Genomic DNA, 23,090 nt, shown 5'->3' with positions numbered 1-23,090 from the left:
GAATGAAAATTTGTCCCTGTAGTCATCCTGGATGATGCCATTCTAGCAATTTCATGAACCAAAAACTTCATATATACAAATATATATATAAGGATAGTTCGAAAATTTCCGGCCAAGGTGAAATGGCAAAGGTCTAAGAATCCATTATTACGTACAAAACTTTTCAAAGACAGAGAAACAATAGGATGCTAAAGGATAACAAGGCAAAGAAGGGATCAAATGATCTTATGCAGAGGAATTGTTCTGTTTCTTTTGTGTATTTGCATACTTCCAGTTATTCGATTCCAAAGATACTGTAGGTTCTGGAACTTGCTACCTCTTCTACACCGATTGTATCAGATATTTCTTTTAGGTCATCTCCGTAAATTTCACTTTGAAAGGGCCAGTGTTGTTATCCAGGTTCTTGATCTTGATTGTTCCTGAAATATTGGAAATACGAAGCTTAAGTTAAGCATGACCTACTCAACTAGATTGAATAAACTCAGGAGATTGATAACAGTGTATCAATTAGGGTTTTGATGGAAATCAAAAATTTTAGAATTGTTATTGAAGTGTTTAAACGGTGTCATGATGGTTGAATATAAAATTTTACGAACAACTACTTTGATTTCAACCGTCTAATCTACTGTTTAACACATTTGAACGTATTTTTGGATCGTTCAAATGCACCAGTTGGTTGTTCACACAACGTTCGCACATATAGAGTGTTTGTTTTAGTCGTTCGCACTCTATAGGCGTCACATTTATATTTAGTTGTTCCTACTTTAAGTCATCGTAAATACAATGAGATTATTTTCAACTTTTAGAGTTACGTGAGATCTCATTTAATTTAGATTTAATTTTTATCTCTAAAAGATATTTATCTTATCTTTAAAAGATATATAAATTGGGGGGTCACTGGGATTTCAAAATCTATCATACAAATAACAAGTCACTGGGGTCTAATGAATAAGATCGGTATAGATTAAGTTGTAGAAATTAGCTAGTGATTTATAAGCTTCTTATTAACTACCGTAGGTTTTAGTAATTAGTTTCGATTCGAGTTTAGATTTATGATTTTTTACTTATTTAAAATTTTTTGTATTTACAATCCTCTTTTTTATATTTGATATTTGATATTTTATATATTATTAATAATAGTATGTAATATATCTTTATCTTCTAGAGTGTTTCTTAAAAAAAAAAATTCAATTTGTATCTTACTATTTCTAGAGTTTCACGTAACATCAGTTTTTTCATAGGCAGCGACTACCTTTCGTTTTTTTAACTTTCAACTCGATCCTCCTGGAATTCCCAGACGGGTCAATTACATCCTCTCTCCTAGTCTTGCTCAGCAAGGCCATGAGCTCATCACGGTTGAAACTTCCTCTCCCTCGCATAGCAAAGCCATGCGCTCACCAAGAATGCTTCCTTTATAGGATCATCTCTATAAATATGTCCTTGTCCAAACAATATGAACAACAACTCCGGGAATCGAATCAATGGAGCAAACGGTACTGGCCCAAATGGTTCCTAGAGTGAAACTGGGATCGCAGGGATTGGAGGTATATTTCTTCTTCAAATCTATCAAAGATCATAATTTTTTCTTAATTAACGCTTTTTTCTTATTTGGAATTTTGTAACCTGGAGGTGTCCAAGTTGGGATTTGGGTGCTTGGGCCTCACCGGAGAATACAATTCTCCCCTCACCGACGAAGCCGGCATCGCCATCATCAAGCACGCTTTCCGAGAAGGTATCACCTTCTTCGACACCTCGGATATATACGGACCTTACACTAATGAAATCTTAGTCGGCAAGGTTTTTCACTTCCTCTCTCTCGTCTCTCATCATCTTGGAGGAATGAATGGAAATTTACAGTTCACGATATATGTATGGTGTTTGTATCTTTAGGCATTGAAGCAGCTACCCAGGGAGAAGATCCAATTGGCTACAAAGTTTGGAGTTGTGAAATTTAATTCCGGAAGGAACGAGATTAGTGGTAAGCCGGAGTATGTGCGCGCTTGCTGTGTGGCGAGTCTGGAGCGACTCGGACTCGATTACATTGATCTTTACTACCAGCATAGAATTGATAAGACTGTGCCAATAGAGGAAACGGTGGGTAGTACTCTAATCAGTGTAGATAGTTTGTCTAAGTCCATTGTTGCTAGGATGGTTGGTGATTGAATTTGGGTATTTTGTAGATGGGAGAGCTCAAGAAGTTGGTGGAAGAGGGGAAAATTAAGTACATTGGGTTGTCCGAGGCGAGCCCTGACACCATTAGGCGTGCGCATGCCGTTCATCCGATCTCCGCATTGCAGATGGAGTGGTCTCTTTGGACAAGGGACATCGAGTCCGAGATTGTACCGTTGTGCAGGTAAGTTGTTTGTGAATTTTGGAGAAGAAGGTAGTTGATATTCTATGCATCTCTGTCCAAAGTATATCCTACTTGTGCTTATGGTATCATCTGGAATGCAGAGAATTGGGCATTGGGATAGTTCCATACAGCCCTCTTGGCCGTGGTTTTTTCGGTGGGAAAGGAGTCGTAGAAGAACTGCCACCTGATATGTACCTGGTAATAAAGTTTAAATTTCTTTTGAGATCTCTTCTGATTGATATGCTCGTATAATTGATTAATCAAAATTTTCTTACTCATGGTTAAGCTTATGAATTTATCAGAGTTCACATCCAAGGTTTACCGGAGGAAACTTACAAAAGAACAAACCTCTATATTTGCGACTCGAAAGTCTAGCCACGAAGCATCATCTTACCCCTGCTCAACTAGCTTTAGCTTGGGTTCTTCATCAAGGGGATGATGTTGCTCCTATCCCAGGTAAGATTGGCTGTAAATTTGCAATAATAACATTGCCGGCATCATCAAGTATCATCCTAATAGGTTATGGGAGAGCCTGAATCTCATAATGATTGAAAAGGACGGCAGACTAAGAACTATTCATCTGGTGCTTTAAATATATAGCCTATTCTTCACTTTCTTCCTATTTCCAATATTTCAGGAACAACCAAGATCAAGAACTTGGATGACAACATTGGCTCTTTAAAAGTGAAGCTCACTGAAGATGACCTGAAAGAAATATCTGATGCAGTCCGTGAAGAAGACGTAGCAGGTTCCAGAACCTTCAGTGTCTCCGAACAATTTTGCTGGAAGTTTGCAGATACACCAAAGAAACAGAACACATCCTCTGCATAAGACCGTTCTATCCCTTCCGTGCCTTGTTAGCACTAAGGGCCTGTAGACCTTAAAAATAGAATGAATTAGAAATAACAAAAAGAAATTATTATTGTCGAAATAAAAGGTTTATTTTAGGAATAATTATTTCTATGTTTATTTGTATTATAAAATAAAGGTGTAATAATTATATTTGATGTGATATAAAATAAAGATAAAAAAATATTATTGAAATATCTCTTATTTAATTTAAAGTGTATTGATGGAATAGATAGTAAATTAGATTAATATATTTTATGTATAGAATAGTTTAGCATTTATTGTGCAATTGTACACTATGGTATAACATATGCAATGTATATAATACGGAGAAATAGTTATTTTTATGCAATGCAATGCTGGACACATAAATTTACAATACATTGTTAGTCGAAAATAATATAATTTTATTTCAAATGGAACATATGATTTTTAATAAATCTTTGCAAAATTATATTAGTAATAATATTAAAATATTTACACTTTCATATATTTTATTTTAGCTATATTAATATTACATTATAATATATGAAATAATTTATAAATACCTAAATTACTAGAAGGAAAAAAAAGATATGAAATTATTTTAATAATTTAGATATATCAGTTAATCAAAATAACGCCAGGGTAATATATGTGAATAAAAGTGAGGAATTAAATTATAAAATCATCAAAGATGGAATGTGAATCACAAAATAAGTAAAATGTATGGTATGATTTGTAGAATTCTCTTATTAGTATTATATTTTTTATTTTTATTTTTACATATATAAAAATTATTTTACAAATTCAATACTATATTAGTAATAATTTTATAATATATTACAAAAATAATAATACTTTTTAAAATGCGTTTATTTTTATGAAATATTAAATTATTGATATATATGTTGTTTAAATTGAATTCTATTTATTTATTTAAAATATAAAAAATATGATAAGAGATGTGTGATAAATTATAGTAAGATGTTGATAAAATGTTTTATAGAGAATGAGAAATAATGAATTATGATAAAATGTTTGAAAGAGATAAGTAATAAGAGATAATTTACAATAAGATATTTAAAAGAATTTGTAGCCAAATTAAGGATAAATTAATAATTAGAGTAGAATGTGGTATAAAATATAATATTGATAAATAATATTTATATTCTACAATACGTTTATTTTGATGTTTAGTTATTATTTAAAAAAAGAGATGACACTATGGACTAAGAACTTTTGTTATATATTTTCTTGTCTCCTTGGGATGCTATGTAATAATGGATGGTGAGATCCTTTGCCATTTCACGTTGACTGGAAGTTTGCGAACTATCTTTATGAACATATGAAGTTTTTGATTCATGAAATTGCTAGAAGAAAAATGTTGGATCGAGGTGGAGTTTCTTAATTATATGTTTTCTCAGAAGGTTAAACAACAGACTTTATAGAGTAATTAGCTTTACGATATCTTTTATTTGGTCAATGAGTTACGATGGGATATGGTTTAAAAAGATAAGGTTAAAAAATATTTAATCATTAGAGTTATTATATTATATATTAAAATTAAAGACCGTTAGTTAAATTAACACTATGATGTTATATAAAATTTATTAAAGAAAAGAGAGATCAAATTACAAATCTTCAAAGATAACGTTTTAACCGGTTAACAATAAAAATATAGAGTATTATTTAAATATTTCCCTAAACTATTAGATAACGAAGAAATAATTACTCTCCAAAAGTAAAGTCTAGCTCTAATCTTACCAAGAGTCAATTTATTGCATTCTGTGTCAAAGACCACTCTTTAGAGAAAATTATTAAAACACACTATATTTTTTTATTTTTCGTCAGTCGAATCCTATTATCTGAAAGTTATTATTCAACTCCTACATTTTCCTTTTGATGTATAGAAATCTTCCTAATGTTTGATCAAAAGCGAACAAAATTTTAAAGTCAAATAAGATATATTTTTAAATTTCCCTATTTTCATATTCTAACATATTCCAACTGGTGACAATTCATAACAGAAACAATCAATTTCCATATTCATTAGTAGAGCAAAAAAACGTAGTTACAGAAAGCTATAACTTAAAGCTTGCAGTCTAACTCTCATCCTTCTTTTGTCCTCATCATAAGTTAAGATGAGTACATGATTAGTGACTTTACACAAGAGGCCCTCCCTTGAAGTACTCGGTGAAAGCTAATGCAACCAACCCCATCATTGCAAACCTTCCATTCCACAGTTCGGCGTTGGCATTCATGAAGCCATCGGTTTTAGACTGCACGTTCTGGCCCTTGAACAAAGGAATCAAGGAGGCAACGGAGAAGACGGCGGCGGTGCCAACGAACCACGGTAAACCGCCGTTCATGAGCTGAGCAAACAAATCATCCCCTCTCGCCAACTCGACCGCCATCGCCGACACGAAGCCGAGCATCGCCAGACGCCCGTTGATCCTCTCCGGTGCCGGCCCGCTGAATGCTAGCACGTCGGAGAACTTGGTGCTCACCTGAAATTATGTTGAACTGGTGGTGAGAACTCATTTTGCATCTTGATAGATTTCCTTTTGAGTCTTTTTTCATTTCACAATCTATAATATGTGTTAATTCCTATTTTCAATTCGATCTTATGTTGTTGAAAAAGAAACTATTCCTAATAAATCCATTTTTTTAAGGTACATATCATTGAGGATAAAAATGTCCAACCTTAGCTGCAGGCTTTGGTGCAGGGCTCGGAGTCCCCGGCGCCGATCTCTCCAGTGGCTGCTTTCCCTGCTACCAAAACAAAAAATAAGTTCTCGTGCAAAAAACCGGCGAAGACTTCATCTACTTGGTAAAACCCCCACCGTCGATCGACTACCACGTAAACAGTAAACCCACCTCGCTTTGGCATCGGACGCGCAGGACGCCCCCACGTTGCGAAGGGAGACCCGATGAGCGGCTCTTGTGGACGACGCGTGGCGCCGTCGATACCACGTAGGAAGAACTCAGTGTAGCTGAAGCGGCCATGTTAGATATGAAGAAAAGTTCTCCTCACTTCTTCTCACTTTTGCTCTCCATTTGATGGAAGGGAGAGTAGAATTTATAGAGAAGGGTGCAGTGCGGTTTGGTCGTAACAAAGCGGGGCATGGTGGCTGCCGGGAAGCCACGTCAGCTCAGAGGTACGTGGACCCCGCTAGCTCCGCATGGTCTTGGGTGGTGAGTGATGACGTGGTCGGCCGGGTTACCAGATGGTGGGAGAAGGTTCGAGAAGTTTGGGGAAATGGGTGAGTGCTTGTGGTGCTACGTTGCTCAGGGTTTTGGAGACGTGTACGCTCCTGGCACGTGAAGTGGGGCGGGTATTTTAACCTTTTAAGCTTTTCTAGATATCTATTATTGGGGAAATAGATTTCGAATGTTTTCCTATAATATTTTATTTTATTTTAAAATAATATCTAATGAAGAAATGAAAGAATTATAATATGGTTTATGTATTCGCTTTCAGCTTACGTGTATATTCGATTAATTCTAATACAATTGTAATAGTTGGATGAACACGAAAATAAATTGGCTCGTAGAAATAATAATAATTACTTAAAATACAAACAAATATCATTATTTACCCAGCCGGAGATTTATTTGGTTTAATTTGATGTAAAAAAGAAAAACTGACTAATCCTGTGCAATGGAAACCAATTTAATTTTGCAAGCAATATGACTCAAAGATCATGAACAGTGCGTTGACCTGTCAAATACTTAATGGAGGAGATTCGCACTATATAAAGAACGTTTATTATTTGCTGAACCAATTGAAGAAATGAAAATCGCAAAGCCCAAAAAAAGGCATGAATAAATTAATCACTAATACGTGGACTGACTCACCATAGGCAATAATATACATGACATCCTTCCTAACGTTATTAGTGCAATTCTTGAATCAAGAGATTTTGCATCGCAGTTAAAAACTCTAGAGAGCCTTTGTCTCCTAACCACGTCCACATAATATTGGCATTTAACTGCCAAATATATTTGATATGTGCTCGATGATATATTTGAGATATATATATATATATATATATGTATGTACTATACGCTAGTTTCTCTCTTTTAACTTTTTAATGTTCCACAGTTATATATATATATATATATATATATATATATATATATATATATATATATGTCTCTCTTTCAGTTTTTTCACTGATTTGCAGTCACATGTAAGTACTACTTATTTATGAACTATAGTTATATTTCTGTAATACGTAGGTTTTTATTTATAATTTTATAAGATACATTTAATGCAGCTAATATGTATAATATTATAAGGCTCTTTTTCTCTTGCATAGGCTTTTAATTGAGAATCGAACTAATGGAGAATAACGGCCACCGGGTTTATAGAAAAATTGGCACTTATGATCAAGGAAATCATATTCCCGACTCTAATTAAAAATAATAATTATAAAAATATTATTTAATAATTTGATATATTAATTTGACTCGACGATAATTAACTCGATAGATAGGGTGAATGATATGTAAGAAGAGAAAAGAATAATACAGCAGACAGTGCGTGACTCAAATGGTTCCTAGAGTGAAACTGGGATCACAGGGATTGGAGGTAGATTTCTTCTTCATATCTAACAAATATCATAAATTTTTCTTAATTAACGCTTAATCTTTTCGGATTTTGTAACCTGGAGATATCCAAGCCTCTCCAGTCACTGATGAAGCCGTCTTCGCCATCATCGAGCACGCTTAATTTCTGAGAGTGCATGATCTTCTTCTATACCTAAGATTACTGTGACCTCACGCTAATGAAACCTTAGTCGGCAAGCATAATTAACCTGTAAATTGTAAGAGTAATAAAAAACATTCACAAGTAGTATTGGCAAAATAAAGGATGCTTTCAATAAATTTCCCTATTTCATATTCTGAATCTGCCAACTCGCGGCAATTCATAACAGAAAAAATCAACTTCCCATATACATAATTGCCTGACAAGCTATGGCTAGCATTCTAACTCTCATCCTTTTTGTCTTCAAAAGTTAAGATGAGTACATGATCACTAACTTTACACAAGAGGCCCTCCCTTTAAGTACTCGGTGAAAGCTAATGCGACCAACCCCATCATTGCAAACCTTCCATTCCACAACTCGGCGTTGGCATTCATAAAGCCATCGGTTTTAGACTGCACGTTCTGGCCCTTGAACAAAGGAATCAAGGAGGCAACAGAGAAGACTGCGGCGGTGCCGACGAACCACGGTAAACCGCCGTTCATGAGCTGAGCAAACAAGTCATCGCCTCTCGCCACCTCGACCGCCATCGCCGACACGAAGCCGAGCATCGCCAGACGCCCGTTGATCCTCTCCGGCGCCGGCCCGCTGAATGCTAGCACGTCGGAGAACTTGGTGCTCACCTGACATTATGTAGAACTAGTGGTGAGAATTCATTTTGCATCTTTATAGATTTCTTTTTGAGTCTTTTTTTCATTTCACAATCTATAATATGCGTTCAATCCTGTTTTCAATTCGATCCTTATGTTGTTAAAAGAAAAAGAAAAAAACTATTCCAAACAGACATGGTGTAACTGGAATAGGTACATAATATAGGGTTGTGAACGAATAAATCCGTTACTTTTAGGTAGGTATCATTGCGTAATAACCTGAACTTTTAAAAAGATTAGATAGAGAAGGAATGGAGGAGGAAAAAATGTCCAACCTTAGCTGCAGGCTTTGGTGCAGGGCTCGGAGTAGGCTGCGGAGGCGGAGTTACCGGCGCCGATTTATCCAATGGCTGCTTTTCCTGCTACCAAAACAAACAAACAAAAGGCACAAAAAATAAGTACTCGTGCGAAAAAACCGGCGAAGACATCATCTACTTGGTAAACCCCACTGTCGATCGACTACCACGTAAACGGTAAACCCACCTCGCTTTGGCATCGGACGCGCAGGACACGCCCACGTTGCAGAGGGAGACCCGATGAACGGCTCTTCTGGACGATGCGTGGAGCGGTAGACCCCACGTAGGAGCTCAGTGTAGCTGAAGCAGCCATCTTTAATGTGAAGCAAAGATTTTCTCTCCTTCTTCTCGGTTTGCTCTTCTCAGTTTGCTTTCCATTGGATGGAATGGAGGGTGGAATTTATAGAGATGGGTGGGATTGGTCGTAACAAAGAGGTCCGTTGTGGCTGCCATGAATCCACGTCAGCTCGATAGTCTCGGTGTGACGTGGACCCCGTCGGCTTCACATAGCTTTGGTGGCGACGTGGACGGTTGGGTTACCAAAAGGTGGGAGAAGGTTCACGAAGTTTGGGGAGGTGGATGGGTATTTGTGGTGCGACGTGCATAGGGCCATAGGGCCCATAGGAGAGTGGAGACGTGTAAGCTTTTGGCACGTGAAGTGGGGCAGGTAATTTAACCTTTTAATTTTAATATATATATTATGAAATAAATATCTGTGAAAAAGATTCGAATATTTTCCACGAGAGTTAAATTTTCCTTAAAATAACAACATCTAACGAAAAATGGAAATACTGGTAGTACGGTTAGTACATTAACTTGCATAAATAATAATTCTTATTTATTTGCTTTCTCAGACAAATATCATAATTTTTTAGATAAATAAATTTATTCTACGTTTTATGCAGCAACCTATCTTCAAGAGCTTACCCAATCCCGTGAATTATTTAGTTAATTTCGATGTTAAGAAAACTAACCTATCCTGTAAAATGAAAACTATTTTGAGTTTTCGTACAAATGATCCATAATGCTTGAACAATTGACCTGTCAAATATATAACGGAGGAACTATACGTGAAACTACCATTAGTTAAAGAGCCAATAGAAGAAATGAGAAGGCAGGACATTAAGACTGTTCTTGATGAAACTCTATACTGTAACAGATGAACAATATATATATATATATGATTAGGTTAGTTACATTGACACTTTCTAAACTATATCTGATTTTTATAGAAACTCCGTAAACTTTTTTAGGTTACAATGTCAACCTTAAACTTTAGGATAAAGTAAAATAGATAATGGCAGTGACGAAAACATATAATGACTAACTATACCCCTAATTAATATATCACAATATTATTAATTTTTAAAAATAAATTAAAATATTAAATATCTTATATCTTCTCTCTCCTTCCTCTCTTCTCTCTCCCGCCGACTCCCCTCCTATGTGGTGCAGTAGCAAGCTCGCTGTGGCCTTGCTCACTGCTGTTGCAAAGGTTGCTCGACTTCTCACTAGCACACATGCGCAAGCAGCCAAACAAGAAGTTGGCGAAGAAGCCGAACCCGAATGACTCAGCTAGCTTAGCCCTTATCCTTGCAATCATCATAGACGAAAGCTTTGCGGTTGGATCCACCAGTGTTGCTCGTAGCCAATGCTGCCAAAGGACGATGAATAAGAAAGAAGACTATAAAATTTTATAGTAAACTAAACTTAATTATAATAATATATATCATTTTATCTTAATTTAATTAGAAGGCTTATTGTAAGCTTACTCATCTAATTTTTCTTCCGACACTAATAGAAAAGTGATATTAAAATTTTTCTAATATTTAGGAATGACATTATAACCTTAAATTAAAAACCAATTATAGTATAACGATGTCAGCACAATTACCCCTATATTATATTATATATGTTCACATAAATGAAAAAAACAAATTAATTTTACCTAATAGTATTTATATTTTTGAATTGTTTGCTTTTTAAATTTTTTACTAATATAAGCCTTCAGCCCAATGGTTTAAATAAAAACATCAAGCTGAGTTCTAACTCCAGATCACTCGAGCTCTGCTCGTCTACACACCTACATGGCATGGTTAATGTACATGGAAACACAAAGCCCCAGAAAGGGGCATGAACAAAGTAATCACTGTTGTTTCGAACATCCCATGGACTAAGTACCAAGAATAATATACATGACATGACATCCTTCCCGACGTTAGTAATCCGACTCTTGAATCGAAGGACTTTGCGTCATAGTAGGAACACTAGATATCATTTTCCTCCAAGGAGACAAAAGAGCCTTTCTCTCCTTTACCACAGCCACATAAATTGGCAAGATCGCAGAGATCAAGTCTGCTGCTACAAACATGCAGCAGGAGAGCTCCACCAGAATTCATCAAGAAAATTGCAACTGGCACAGAATGCATGATGAGATGTGATCACTTCAAAGGAATAGCTTGGAGTCATATCTGAAATTAGCAGTTATCTCAGCCCTCCTGCCACATATAAATATTATACGCCACTTCGGTAGCGAAAAAATACCACCAAGAATTGAAGCATAATATACAACTAAATCTACTGTCAGCTGATTCCATTACCTTGGGCTGGTAGAACTAAGGTAGCCCATCCTCTCAGCCAACACATTCACATCATCATCAGTTCTCGCCCCACTTCCATCTTTCTCCTCGCCAAGTCCTTCGTTGAGCAATTCCTCCCAAAATTCATTGTTTAGCTCCCCATCTTGCCTGTCATCCAGTTGTTCTGAAGGATCTAGGTTGTCATCCCTTCCCTCTCCATATCCTTGCATTGCTAGAGCAATCTCCAGTTCTGAGTCCTCATCGACAAAGAGATTCTCTGATATTGCTTGGGCTTCAATTTTGATTGGTGCCTCGAGTTCTGCACTGCCATTAGTTGCCATGTCGTCATTCTCAGGTGCCTGATCAATTTGTCGCCTTCTTTTCTTTGAAATGGCTTCTTCTATTTCCTTTTTTTTCTCATTCTGAGAGACCAATTCATACAAGAAGCCCGGGTTCCGCATGATTCGAGCCAAGAATGCCATCATCTGTTGCTGCTTTCGCTCTGTCCCTTGTAGCCTTTCTTCCATGGCTCTTAGATGGCCTCTAGTGTTCTGCTGCTCCTGCCTTAGCTTTACCAGTTCTGTCATTAGTAACTGTTTGTCCCTCTTTAGCCGGTCAATTTCTTCTTCATATCCGAACAGCCCAACCTCAAGGTATGGCCCAAAAGATTGCTGCTCAGGGGTTCCCTGGGAAGGAGGTTTTCTTCTTTTTATTGTCTTAAGGAGATGCCTCTGGCCCCTGAGAAATCCCTCGTTAGCAAACTCCCACCTATCAGGATCTACCTTTTTGAAGCCCTGCAGAAACCATGATCCATGGTTCAATAATGCAGTATATCAAAAAGAGGACACCATGGCCAAAGAGGTGATCAAAGAGAGTCATGAGTCATAATTTCCTACTGAAAGTACTAAGATAAGAATCTGATTCCCTGTTGAGGAAATTACCCATAAAGATATGAACAGCACAAATAGCTATGACAAACCATTAGCTAAAACACCAGCAGAAGACAATGGAGCTCCAGAAATACGTTACCAGAGACCAAAATGAGTAAGCAGGTACAGGTTGTGGGTTCTTACAGCAAGTCATTTCGGTTGCAAAGGTTGTAACTTTCTTCTCTTCATCTTTCTTCATCTTTCTTCATCTTCTTCTACTTTTTTGATAACAAAAATAACAAGTTTATCATTCCCTTGTTTTCCATTTTTTATGAAAGAAGATTTTATAGACAAAAAGATAATATTATACAACCTATTCAACCACAAAGAATTCAATATCTAGGCATAGTTTCTACCAAAGATTCTTGTAAAACTATTAACAACGGATCATTAAAGGGAACATTCAAACAACTGGCAATCATAATCCTTATGTAAGTTGGAGAAAACATAAAGATCAGTGGGTCGACTACAAAAAATAAAACTAAAAGTAAGAAAGTCAAGTCAGGACAAAAATTGGAGAAGATGAATTCACCAGGAGAAAGAGAATAAGCAAAGCAGCACACAAGCTTCCTCACTAAAGTTCTCATAGATAAAAGTAAATCATACACTTTTTATCTTCTCTTCTCTCCCCTGACTTCTATTTCTACCTGCCTCACTACATTTTACCAATATATATAGTCAGCAATCCAGCACAAAACCATATTCTAAGTTTAAAAATCAAGCATTCCACTCATACAAATCAATGTCGATCATCCATATATTCCATAGAAACCGTTAGTTCGAATAAAAACTCCAATTGCCATAGAAAAAGTCAACAACTTTACAACTCATACTTGTATTCCCTTCTATTTGGTGGTGCAAGTTGACAACCGAACAGCACTACTAATTAAGAAAGACTTGGCACCAGAACAACTTTAAACCCAACAGTGAAGCACCAACTTCAAGCAACTCAACATTATATTCTGAATCATTGTTTCAGATGAAGCACTAGAAGAGAATGTGGCACGTTCAAATATGAAGGTTGTCACACTACAAACTAAAAATAAAAACTATTTAGCAACATACCAGTCATTTAGAAATACTGAATACTTCTCTTTAAGGACAATTCATAGAGCGAAAGATAAGAATTGGCCACAAAGAAGGATAGACTAGGTAACCCATATAAGGAAGCTAATCTCCATTCTCTTGATTCACTATTCCAGTATTCCCTTCCATCGTGCAATTCCTATCAATTCTAAATGACAAGGAGAGCATAATGAACAACAATTTGGCAAATAAGGGAACCGAATCATCTGCCTCTTCCTAATACAAATGATCCAAAAAAGAGTGCAGAGAAACTATTAATCTTCAAACAATGGAGAAAATACATGAAAACATCAATCCAATTTATGAATCTAGTTCAAGAGGATATTAAGGACGAGAATGAGCAGCATTTCGGATACTTACATAAGTATTGAGCTGCCTGACAAAGCTAGAGAAGTTATTGTGCTTGAAGTACCTAGGCAGCAAAGTCATTGCAAAGGAGTGGGGATCCCACACCACAAAACTATTATTTGTTCTGCTCCAAGACACCACCTGGTCAGTGCTCGGGTCATCGACCATTTCATAGGTCTTCGTCAGAAATGGTGGCGGCCCCGTATCATGCAATCCTTCCATTGGCCTAGGAGGAACAAGGGAGCCATCGTCGGAAACCGATGACGCCACTCCAGTGTACTCTTCTTTCACCGGATTCAGCGTAGGATTCATCCGTTCAAGACCAACAATCATACCAAGATGACAATTTGACGAGGGAAACGGAGACAATCGATGAGAGAGAGATGGGTTTTAGTGGAATCTTAGAACTCGTACAGAATAGAGCAGATCACAATTAATACTAAAAAAAGGAACAAGAAAGGCAGGATTTTCACACCAAATTGGCGTTAGGGCAACCAAAACAGAGATGGATTTTCATCCAATTGATATAAAACGAAGAATAAAGGTCTCAAATTTGGGATATTTCGAAGAATGAGTAAAGAAATAGGAGATGAGGCAGAACGATATGGAACCTTACGAGTAGAATCGAAGAGATACGCGGAAGAAGGAGATGGCAAATTGAAACAATGATATTAGGGATTTGAGCGTGAGATGCGGACGGAAAGGAAGAGCTCTCAAAAGGAGGCGAGGTTGGAAGATTCTAGAGACAGGGGTAAGTGGTGGAGTTTTATTGTCGGATTCGTGAGAAAGGCAAAAAAAAAAGAAGAAATAAAAGAAAATAGTGGAAGGTTCTAGAAGAGAAGTAAGTTTGGGCTTCGGACATAGGAAGTAGAACCCAAAAAGGCTTATAGATCCATCATCCATCGAGTCCGATTGTGCCCTCATTGAACAGCAACAATTACACTTAAACCCCTATACTATTGGTTATTTCCACCCGCACTCTGTCATTTTTTTAAAACATCAACCTTCTTTCCTCCATAATACGGATAAAATAATCTCTAAAGAGCATAAAATTAAATCAAATGGATAACAGAGTTAAAGAAAGTCAAGTCAATACATAACAAAAACAAGGGTATCAATTATCAATGAATAATATAATCGAGGAAATTTCTATTTCGACAATTCAACCCCTACTTATTTTAGCTTTATCCAAATCACCCCCTCCCTTTCCCAATAATCATCTGAAAGACCTCCCTCTAGTTTTCCTCGCAGAGAAAGCCACATCAAATTGGCTCTCAGCTTCAGTACTGTACTCCTTTCTCAAAAGCCTAATACATCCCAGTTGATGAAAGGCTGGTTGTTTCTGTCTAGTGTTTGTTGCCGACTTCTAAGATTAAAATTCCTGGCAACTTCGCTCAGGAAACAAGTATAATGAAAATGAGGCACGACCAACCAAGATCAACTGCATCTGCTCATCAGCATTTGAGAAGATTTTGACTAGCTACTTGTTCATCAGTTATACTCTTGGGAAGTTCATGCAAGAGCACTTGCAAACAAGAAGCAGCACGAGCTGGAGCCCTTTGCCAAACTTAGAGGAAATGTTCCTTTCGATCAAGACTCGACCGATTAGTATATCCTCCTCTTAGGATCCGACCAAGATCTTTTATAAAGGAAACCAATCAAAACCCAACTCAGATTTCGATCAAAACTCTCGAGTTAGATACAGCACGAAAGCAAAGGGCAAAGGAGGACAACCTCGCTGGGTTCCAAATTAAGAGCTCTGAAACGGAAACCTACAACACTTGGTATCAGGAATCAAAGGAACGCGAGGATGAACCGAAGCATATATACCCCCACTTCACCATATTCGCCGATCGTCTTGCGCTCTGTTTGCTCGAAAGGAAGGAATGAGATTTGCACCTTGCTCTTTTACTATTATTTTGAATTCATCCCTTGTATTTTTCATATAACATACATATCCCGTGTATTACGGCGTGCATATATAGAAAATTATAGAAAACAAAGACGGTTTGGTTACAAAATCTTCAAAAAGAAAAAAAAATGTATTAATAATGAAAATATTGAGTGTTATTTGAAAATTCACTAAAATTTTCTTCTTTTCTATTAAAACTTAATAGAGAAAACATAAATTATTGTAATATCCTTATGATATCAATAATTTCAATATTCAAGTAAATATGAATCTTCTGCCATATTTTTTTTTTTAAGATGATTGAATTTTTTTTATTTTATAGTTATATATTTAAAACGAAGTATATTATGATGGTTTATAATTTTAGATAGGAGAAAATAAAAGAGGTTAGAGGTGTATTTTGCTTTAAATTTGAAAAATAGAATATGATGAGTAAATTTAATGGAATACTAAGGACAATTCTAATATTTTTATGCTTTCTAGTACGGATGAAAAATTAATTGTTTAATATCAATCTAAATTATAAATAAAAAAAGTGATACAAATGAAAGTTTTAGAGAGAGTTTAAATTTACCCATTAAGTTAATACGTTCTCAGGTAGCGTACTATTTATTCATACAACTTAATCACATCTAACCAGTCTTAAGAACATTTGGCAAACGACAACGACGACCACGACAACAACGTAATTAATTATTTGGTGACACTCAATTACGTCTAAGAAATTAACTTAAAAGCATACCAAATAAATGTAAGCACAAACACGCCGCCCACCATATGTTCGTCAAAATGTCTGCATTTTTTGAGTCCTCTCTGGCAGGATGGCGATGGTAGCAGTGATGAGATCAACATAGAGTGGGAACTGCGCAATTGCAAAGAAGGACACCGGCAAGCACATCACCCCGTAGATTGCGAACGCCGCGTACTTGAGCTTCTTCTCTACAATGAAGAAGTCCCCGGCGCAGAAGGAGACGAGCATGGCGGCGATGGAGGTGAAGAGGGACGTGAGCCCAAATATCAGCTTTGTAGGGAGGCTCCTGTCGAAGTCTTGTTCTTGATAGCGTGACGTGAGGATGGTGAGGAACATGATAAGGGAGGTCACGGAGAAGCAGAGGGCGACGAGGGCGGAGAAGGCGAAGACTTGGAAAGGGATATGACCGGAGAGAATAGGGTCACCAGAGTTCTGGTCGAGACCGCCGGGGACAGTGGCGGCGGACGCGAAGGCAACGCCGGCGATCAGAGCAGCGACGACGGAGCACGACTCCGACGTCTTGAGCAGCCACTTTCCGGCCTCCTTGACAAGGTCCTTGTGCGACTCGGTGAAAAGCTCTTGCGCCGTTTTGCCCTCATTGTTGTATGTGGCGAAGAATTCGAGGTCCATGGATTGCATCACATACTGCGGGGTTTCAAAGTATAATATTTTTCACTCACACCCCAATATATATATGTTTATTACAGTTGAACTCTTAAAGTTTTCAATCTAACCCCATGTGTTCCTAATAACATATTCTTAAGACGACCTTATATTTGTATTAAATTACACCTATACTCCAAAATTATTACTCATTTTTATATAAATCTTCTTTTTTATTCTTTTATGTTGTTAACAAATAAAATTAATCAAAAGATAGTCACATAATAAAAATCAAACAGAACTAACAAAAAGGTCATTTTGCTTCACAAAAGTAAGATAATCTATGTAAAAATAAGTATAATAGTTTAGTAGGTCCGAGAGTAATATACCATCTGTTAATTAAATAAAAGAAAGAAAAGGAATCGAATTAGCTTGATATAGTGAAAAAAAAAATGTAAGCAAGAGAGATAGAGAGTCACCGTGCATGTACCTTGTACCATTTAATTTCCCATTGCATCTGGAGAGCTTCTCCTGGGATACTCCAAGGAAGCTTTTCACTGAGGTTAGCAGCTAGATGTAGAGCGCTATTCCCTTTCATATCCACCTTCCCAAATACACTATCCTTCATCGTCTTCCTCTTGAGCATAAGTTCATATATGTGACTTTGCCGGTGTTCTACCGCAAGCAATACAATATTTTTTTCATTCTCGTCTACATCTAAAACTGCCACGGTAAATGTTTCAAGAATTTTCTCCACCATTTCTGTTATTCCATTTTTCGCTGCTACTAATAATGGCGTGGCTGATATCGAGCATCACAGGTAAATAATTACACATTGAAAAACAAAGTGAATGTGAAATTAATTCATCAATAAAAAGTAACGTATTATTTAAAAGCGTACTTCCTTAATAATAATAATAATAATAATAATAATAATAATAATAATAATAATAATAATAATAAGATTTTAAAAATAACTGCCATGGAAAAAATAGTACCGTACTAATCACTGGCCTCTTTAAAAATGTCAAGCATCCATGGGTTAAAACTAACTAATGATGATTAATATAAACTTGGATCAAAAGGTACCATTTTGCCTTTGCAGGATTTGTTTAAAATAGTCTAAGAACTATCTAATGTTACCCTGTATCATGTTGCAGGATAATACAATGTTTTTCATGTAAGAGAGTATGAATGATAATTTTACACCCCAGAAAGGTATTTTTATTAACTTTAATAGTCATTCTCTAGATAGTTAAAAAAAATAGTTATAATAATAATTCTAAAAGAGTCAAAATATTTAAATGATAATTATAATATTCTTAAAAAATACATAGAAATATCTTAAAAATAACATGAATGCTATTCGTACAAATACTCCCTAAAAATTCTACAGATAGAATGATGTGGCAATTATTAAACTTTGGTATTTTTCCCCCCACAAAATGATACCACATTTGCACTTCTTGCGGAATGTCTCTAAATAATTTTGGGAGTAAGTTAAAATACCTTTATTTGGTTCTTTTGGTGCCTCTCCCTTTTCCTTTTGCTTTTGCTCATCTTTGTCAATGCCAGGATGATCGTCTTCTCTATTGCTCTTTCCATCCGAACTCTCTGTTTTCAAATTATTTTGATGATTAGATTCGAATAAGTTAGCTAATTAAAGTACACTTTAATCTATCTCTTCTACTATAATCTAATATCATATTGCACGCTGAATTTCTCATTCAATATTTATGCAACAAAGTAAATCTAATTTTATATTTAAAAAATAAAAAATAACTATTATTTGGTATAAATAAAATAAAAGTTTAGGAACTTCGACTTATAAGACTCGCGGAAGTAAAACTGTCCTAAAAAAAATGACAATTTTTTTTGTGTCAGATTACTTGCTTATTTTTCTTGCATCGTATAACTTAAAACTTTTTTATTGTGTCACCAGTTTATATAATCATTTGATATTTTTTTGTGAGAACTGTACTTTTTCAATCCGATCAAAATGCTATATAGAGAAACAGAGAAAATCCGATCCGATCAAAATGATATACAGAGAAACAGAGAAAATCTAGGGGGAGATAAATAAAAGCTGTGGAGGTCTGTGGCAATACCAGTTTTGCTCGAGGAGTCAACATTTGGGACTGAATTTGGATCAAGCTCTGGTGGCGAATCAGAGATAGATCTCGGAAATTCAGGATTCATCCCACCTCTCTCTTTCTCGTACTCCCATTCTTTACAACATTCAACCAATTTATCCATTAGCTGACATGCATATTTGTTCTTTCGCTTCTTCCTCTCAAGTGCTTGCGTCCTCCATAATCCTACAACACGATAGTAGAAACAAATAATATTTAGTTGAAGATATTGAGTTCCAAGAATATATCAAAACAGAGTAACTGGTTAATTATGCAACTAAATATATAAATGCATGGAACGAATTCACTACTTACCTATTCCCATGACGACTAATAAGAACTTCATCACCAGCTTGAATAAGTCAACACCCACATCATAGATTTCCGGGAATTTTCGATATCGGAACACCTCTGTTTCTTCATTTTCTTTTTCATTTCACGTACACAATTCAAACATAAAATAGCGATCAGCATGAACAACTTATAAATTTACATATATATATATAGAGAGAGAGAGAAAGCTAGCTCTTAATCTTAATTTCAAAAGGTACCATGTGTCACAACTACTGAGATGCCAATTCATTTAGAGACTAAAAGCTCAATATAAAAATAATAATATAATATAGATTTAAATTACCTTTAGAGGATTCTTGATCATCGTCACCTGGAGTTGAAGTTAAATTATTTGTAGGTGCTTCTGCTGAAATAAAAAAGAAAATGAGTGACAAAAAAAGAACTCTCATAAGATGTTTCATAACAAACAATTTATTTCAAATAATATACCAGCGGGATCTTCTACATCATCCTTAGCATGTCTCCCTCGGATCAGCTTAGAAATGCTGACAAATTTTCTCTTAAGTGACTCAATAATAATACCTAGACAATGAAAAATAAAACAAAATTCTTGTGAAGGGAGAGATCAAAACTACAATATCAAAATTGGAACTTAATGAAGTGTTTTTAATTCGAATAATTTGAATAAGTGAAAAACCATTAAGAGTAGTTAATATAATATGGAATGCTAATTACCAATATCATTAAAAGGCTCTTTTAGCAAAGTAAAGGTGTGGGAGCACGTATCAAATGTTTCAGGCAATATGGGATCGTCCGGTGTGAATTTGATAATTTGTGGTTTATCACTTTTGTGATTTTTATAATCAGTAAATTCACTCTTAAGTGGCGCAATAGTGATACCTGCACAATATGAGAGAAAATAATTAATTATAAAGGAGGGGATATATAATATAATTACATGATTAATTAATTAAAAGAGAGACTTAACACGAATAGATGACTCGGTCATAAAGGCCAAAGCGAGTCCCACTTCTGAAACATAAAGGCTTGTTGGCTAAAAAGTGAAGAGCTGACAGTCCTTCTGCGTTCACGTAATTAACCAATTCCGGATACAAGTTAATGATCTCATTAGCCAAGTCTGCACACAAATATATTATTATTAACCATCACTAAAATACACTTTATTTCAAAGTTAGACTAACAAATTATTTAGCATAAAAAACTATTCTTTTCTTTACCTTGCCACTAATAATATTAGATCACTAACTCGGACCATTTAAAACAATTTCTACAATGACAAAAAGATTCCTTTCTTAATCTAAGTTCAAATCTAATCATGATTAGTTAGATTTAATAAATATAAATATTCATGGGATTTAAAAAGAAAAAGAAAAAGAAGCACTCCAAATAATGTAAAATAAAATGAAAAAAAAAAAAAGTGAAACGTACCAAAGTATTCTCCTAGGATAGCAAAATGGAGGATGTTATTGCCATCCTTGTCTCTCCTACAATGTGTTAGGTCCCTCTTCTTCATATTCGTCGGCCGACTCTGATCCTGTACCGACCACTCTAGCGCGAAGAACGCTTTCTTCTTCCCATGTCGCACAGCCGTGAAGAGCGGCGTCTCCCCGTTCTTGTTGCGAGCCGTCATCACCAGGTTTGGTACTAGCCGTGCCATCTCCCCGCATGCTAGGTGCATGTCGAGTGCCGCTGCCAAGTGCAGTGGCGTCGAGCCGCTGTCGTTCCTCATGTCCAAGATTGACTTCACATCCCTGTCGCCCATCGCCGCCAGCAGCGCCAGCACCGTGCTCTCATTGCCGGCCGAGATGGCGACGTGCAGCGTCGTGTCCTTGGCATGTGTCAGCATCTCGCCTTGCACCTCAGGGTACCCCTCGTAGAGTTGGATGACTTCCTTCCATTTGCTCTGCATAGCTAATATGAATAACTGCTTTCTCATTTCATTCTTGAACAGTTTGGTGACTTCCTTCCATTTGCCCTGTATGGCTAATATGAACAATTTCATTTCCTCGGTGAATAGTTGGATGACTTCATTCCATTCTCCCTGCTCGGCTAATATGAATAACTGCTGCCACATTTCCTCCATAAAAAGTTGGGTGATTTTCTCAAGTTTGTCCTGCATGACTAATTTAGGCAGTTGGTGCCACATTTCCACTGTGAAGAGTTGGGTCATTATCTCCTCCCATGCACTATTGTTTAATTTAGACAACTGGTAACTCGTTTCCGCCATAACGAGTTTGATGACATCCTCCCATTTGCCTTCCATGGCTAATTTGAACAACTGCTGCTTCATAATTTCATCAGGGAACAGTAAGGCAAGTTCCTCCCATTTGCCCAGTATGACTAATATGAACAACTGCCGATTCATTTCTTGGGTGAAGAGTTCGACGACTTCCTCCCATTTGTTTTGCTCGACTAATCTGGACAACTGTTGCCCTATTTTTTGTGTGAAGAGTTGGATGACTCTCTCCCATTTGCCCTGCATGGCTAATCTGAACAATTGCTGCTTCATTTTCTCTATGAAGACTTCAATGACGTTCTCCCAATTGCCTTGCGCAGCTAGTGTGGACAACTCCTGCTTCATTTCCTTTGTGAAATGTTCGTTGACTTTCTCCCATTTGCACTGCTTGGCTAATCTAGACAATTGTTCACTCATTTTCTTTGTGAAGAGTTGGATAACTTCCTCGCATTTGTCTTGCATGACTAATCTGAATAATAATTGCTTCGTTTCCTGGGTGAAAAGTTGGATAACTTCCTTCCAGTTGCCCTGCTCGGCTGAATTGGATAACTGGTGTTTTGTTTCCTCCGTGAAGAGTTTGGTGACGTCTTCCCATTTTCCTTGCTCGACTAAGTTGCATAACTGCTTCCTTGTTTCCTCTTTGAATTGTTCAATAACTTTCTCCCATTTGCCTTGCATGGCTAATTTGAACAACTGTTGCTTTGTTTCCTCAGTAAAAAGATGGATGGCTTCCTTCCATTTGCTCTGCTTAGCTAATCTGGACATCTGTTGCTTCATTTCCTTCGTAAAAAGTTGGGTGACTTCCTCCCATTTATCCTGCTGAGCTAATTCGGACAACTGCTTCCTCGATTCCTCTGTGAAGAATTGCATGACAACCTCCCAGTGGCCTTTCATGGCTAATCTAAATAACTGCTGCTTCATTTCCTCGGTGAAGAGTTGGATGACTTCCTCCCATTTGTCCTGCTTGGCTAATTTGGATAATTGCTGCTTTATTCTTTTCGTGGGGAGTTGGATAACTTCGATTTGCTTGGCAAATTTGGACAACTGCTGCATCATTTTCTCAGTAAAAATGTGGATGACTTCCTCCCATTTACAATGCACGGCTAATTGGAATAACTCGTGCATATTTTCCTCGGTGTAGAGTTGGATGATTATGTTCCAATCGATCTGTGTGAATAATGCGAATAGCTTCACCCTCGTTTCTTGGAGGCCACCCGTAGTTAATGGTTTGGCCATCCTTTCTTGTATGTAGTAACAAGAGGAGAGGGATTAATTTTTGGGTTCTTCGACTCGTAACAGT

The 23,090-nt window shown here is 36.5% G+C and overlaps 5 protein-coding genes across 7 annotated transcripts; 1 reads left to right on the top strand and 4 right to left on the bottom strand.

The window, feature by feature from the left end:
- Positions 1 to 1,473: 1,473 nt before the first annotated feature.
- LOC140759307 (probable aldo-keto reductase 1) lies at positions 1,474 to 3,348 on the top strand. The gene is made up of 7 exons (XM_073095831.1): positions 1,474 to 1,544; positions 1,630 to 1,797; positions 1,891 to 2,094; positions 2,181 to 2,353; positions 2,455 to 2,551; positions 2,656 to 2,809; positions 2,991 to 3,348. The coding sequence occupies exons 1-7, from the start codon at positions 1,482 to 1,484 to the stop codon at positions 3,182 to 3,184; spliced, it is 1,053 nt and encodes a 350-aa protein (XP_072951932.1). The 5' UTR covers positions 1,474 to 1,481; the 3' UTR covers positions 3,185 to 3,348.
- Positions 3,349 to 5,205: 1,857 nt separating this feature from the next.
- LOC140759289 (early light-induced protein 1, chloroplastic-like) lies at positions 5,206 to 6,224 on the bottom strand. The gene is made up of 3 exons (XM_073095804.1): positions 6,062 to 6,224; positions 5,888 to 5,953; positions 5,206 to 5,691 (listed from the first exon to the last, which is right to left on the bottom strand). The coding sequence occupies exons 1-3, from the start codon at positions 6,188 to 6,190 to the stop codon at positions 5,347 to 5,349; spliced, it is 540 nt and encodes a 179-aa protein (XP_072951905.1). The 5' UTR covers positions 6,191 to 6,224; the 3' UTR covers positions 5,206 to 5,346.
- A 1,821-nt stretch (positions 6,225 to 8,045) lies between these two features.
- LOC140759062 (early light-induced protein 2, chloroplastic-like) lies at positions 8,046 to 9,270 on the bottom strand. Of its 2 annotated transcripts, none has more exons than XM_073095527.1 (3): positions 9,087 to 9,270; positions 8,879 to 8,965; positions 8,046 to 8,576 (listed from the first exon to the last, which is right to left on the bottom strand). In XM_073095527.1, the coding sequence occupies exons 1-3, from the start codon at positions 9,210 to 9,212 to the stop codon at positions 8,232 to 8,234; spliced, it is 558 nt and encodes a 185-aa protein (XP_072951628.1). In that variant the 5' UTR covers positions 9,213 to 9,270; the 3' UTR covers positions 8,046 to 8,231. The 2 variants fall into 2 exon arrangements, with proteins under 2 accessions (XP_072951628.1, XP_072951629.1); XM_073095528.1 differs by having other exon boundaries at positions 8,879 to 8,962.
- Positions 9,271 to 10,870: 1,600 nt separating this feature from the next.
- On the bottom strand, positions 10,871 to 14,568 carry LOC140758902 (heat stress transcription factor A-2b-like). Of its 2 annotated transcripts, none has more exons than XM_073095295.1 (3): positions 13,854 to 14,568; positions 11,500 to 12,272; positions 10,871 to 11,397 (listed from the first exon to the last, which is right to left on the bottom strand). In XM_073095295.1, the coding sequence occupies exons 1-3, from the start codon at positions 14,172 to 14,174 to the stop codon at positions 11,346 to 11,348; spliced, it is 1,146 nt and encodes a 381-aa protein (XP_072951396.1). In that variant the 5' UTR covers positions 14,175 to 14,568; the 3' UTR covers positions 10,871 to 11,345. The 2 variants fall into 2 exon arrangements, with proteins under 2 accessions (XP_072951396.1, XP_072951397.1); XM_073095296.1 differs by having other exon boundaries at positions 10,871 to 11,370.
- A 1,782-nt stretch (positions 14,569 to 16,350) lies between these two features.
- On the bottom strand, positions 16,351 to 22,816 carry LOC140759483 (uncharacterized). Its single transcript, XM_073096061.1, has 10 exons — positions 20,983 to 22,816; positions 20,522 to 20,671; positions 20,269 to 20,433; positions 20,023 to 20,115; positions 19,877 to 19,939; positions 19,555 to 19,665; positions 19,216 to 19,425; positions 18,617 to 18,721; positions 17,598 to 17,908; positions 16,351 to 17,149 (listed from the first exon to the last, which is right to left on the bottom strand). The coding sequence occupies exons 1-10, from the start codon at positions 22,709 to 22,711 to the stop codon at positions 16,538 to 16,540; spliced, it is 3,549 nt and encodes a 1,182-aa protein (XP_072952162.1). The 5' UTR covers positions 22,712 to 22,816; the 3' UTR covers positions 16,351 to 16,537.
- Positions 22,817 to 23,090: the final 274 nt, after the last annotated feature.

The sequence above is a fragment of the Typha angustifolia genome, chromosome 4, assembly GCF_048772165.1.
Source record: "Typha angustifolia cultivar Huaian chromosome 4, ASM4877216v1, whole genome shotgun sequence".
Classification (NCBI taxonomy): Eukaryota; Viridiplantae; Streptophyta; class Magnoliopsida; order Poales; family Typhaceae; genus Typha; species Typha angustifolia.
The sequence above is the reverse complement of the archived record's forward strand: the minus strand, read 5'-3'. Positions and strand labels throughout refer to the sequence as shown.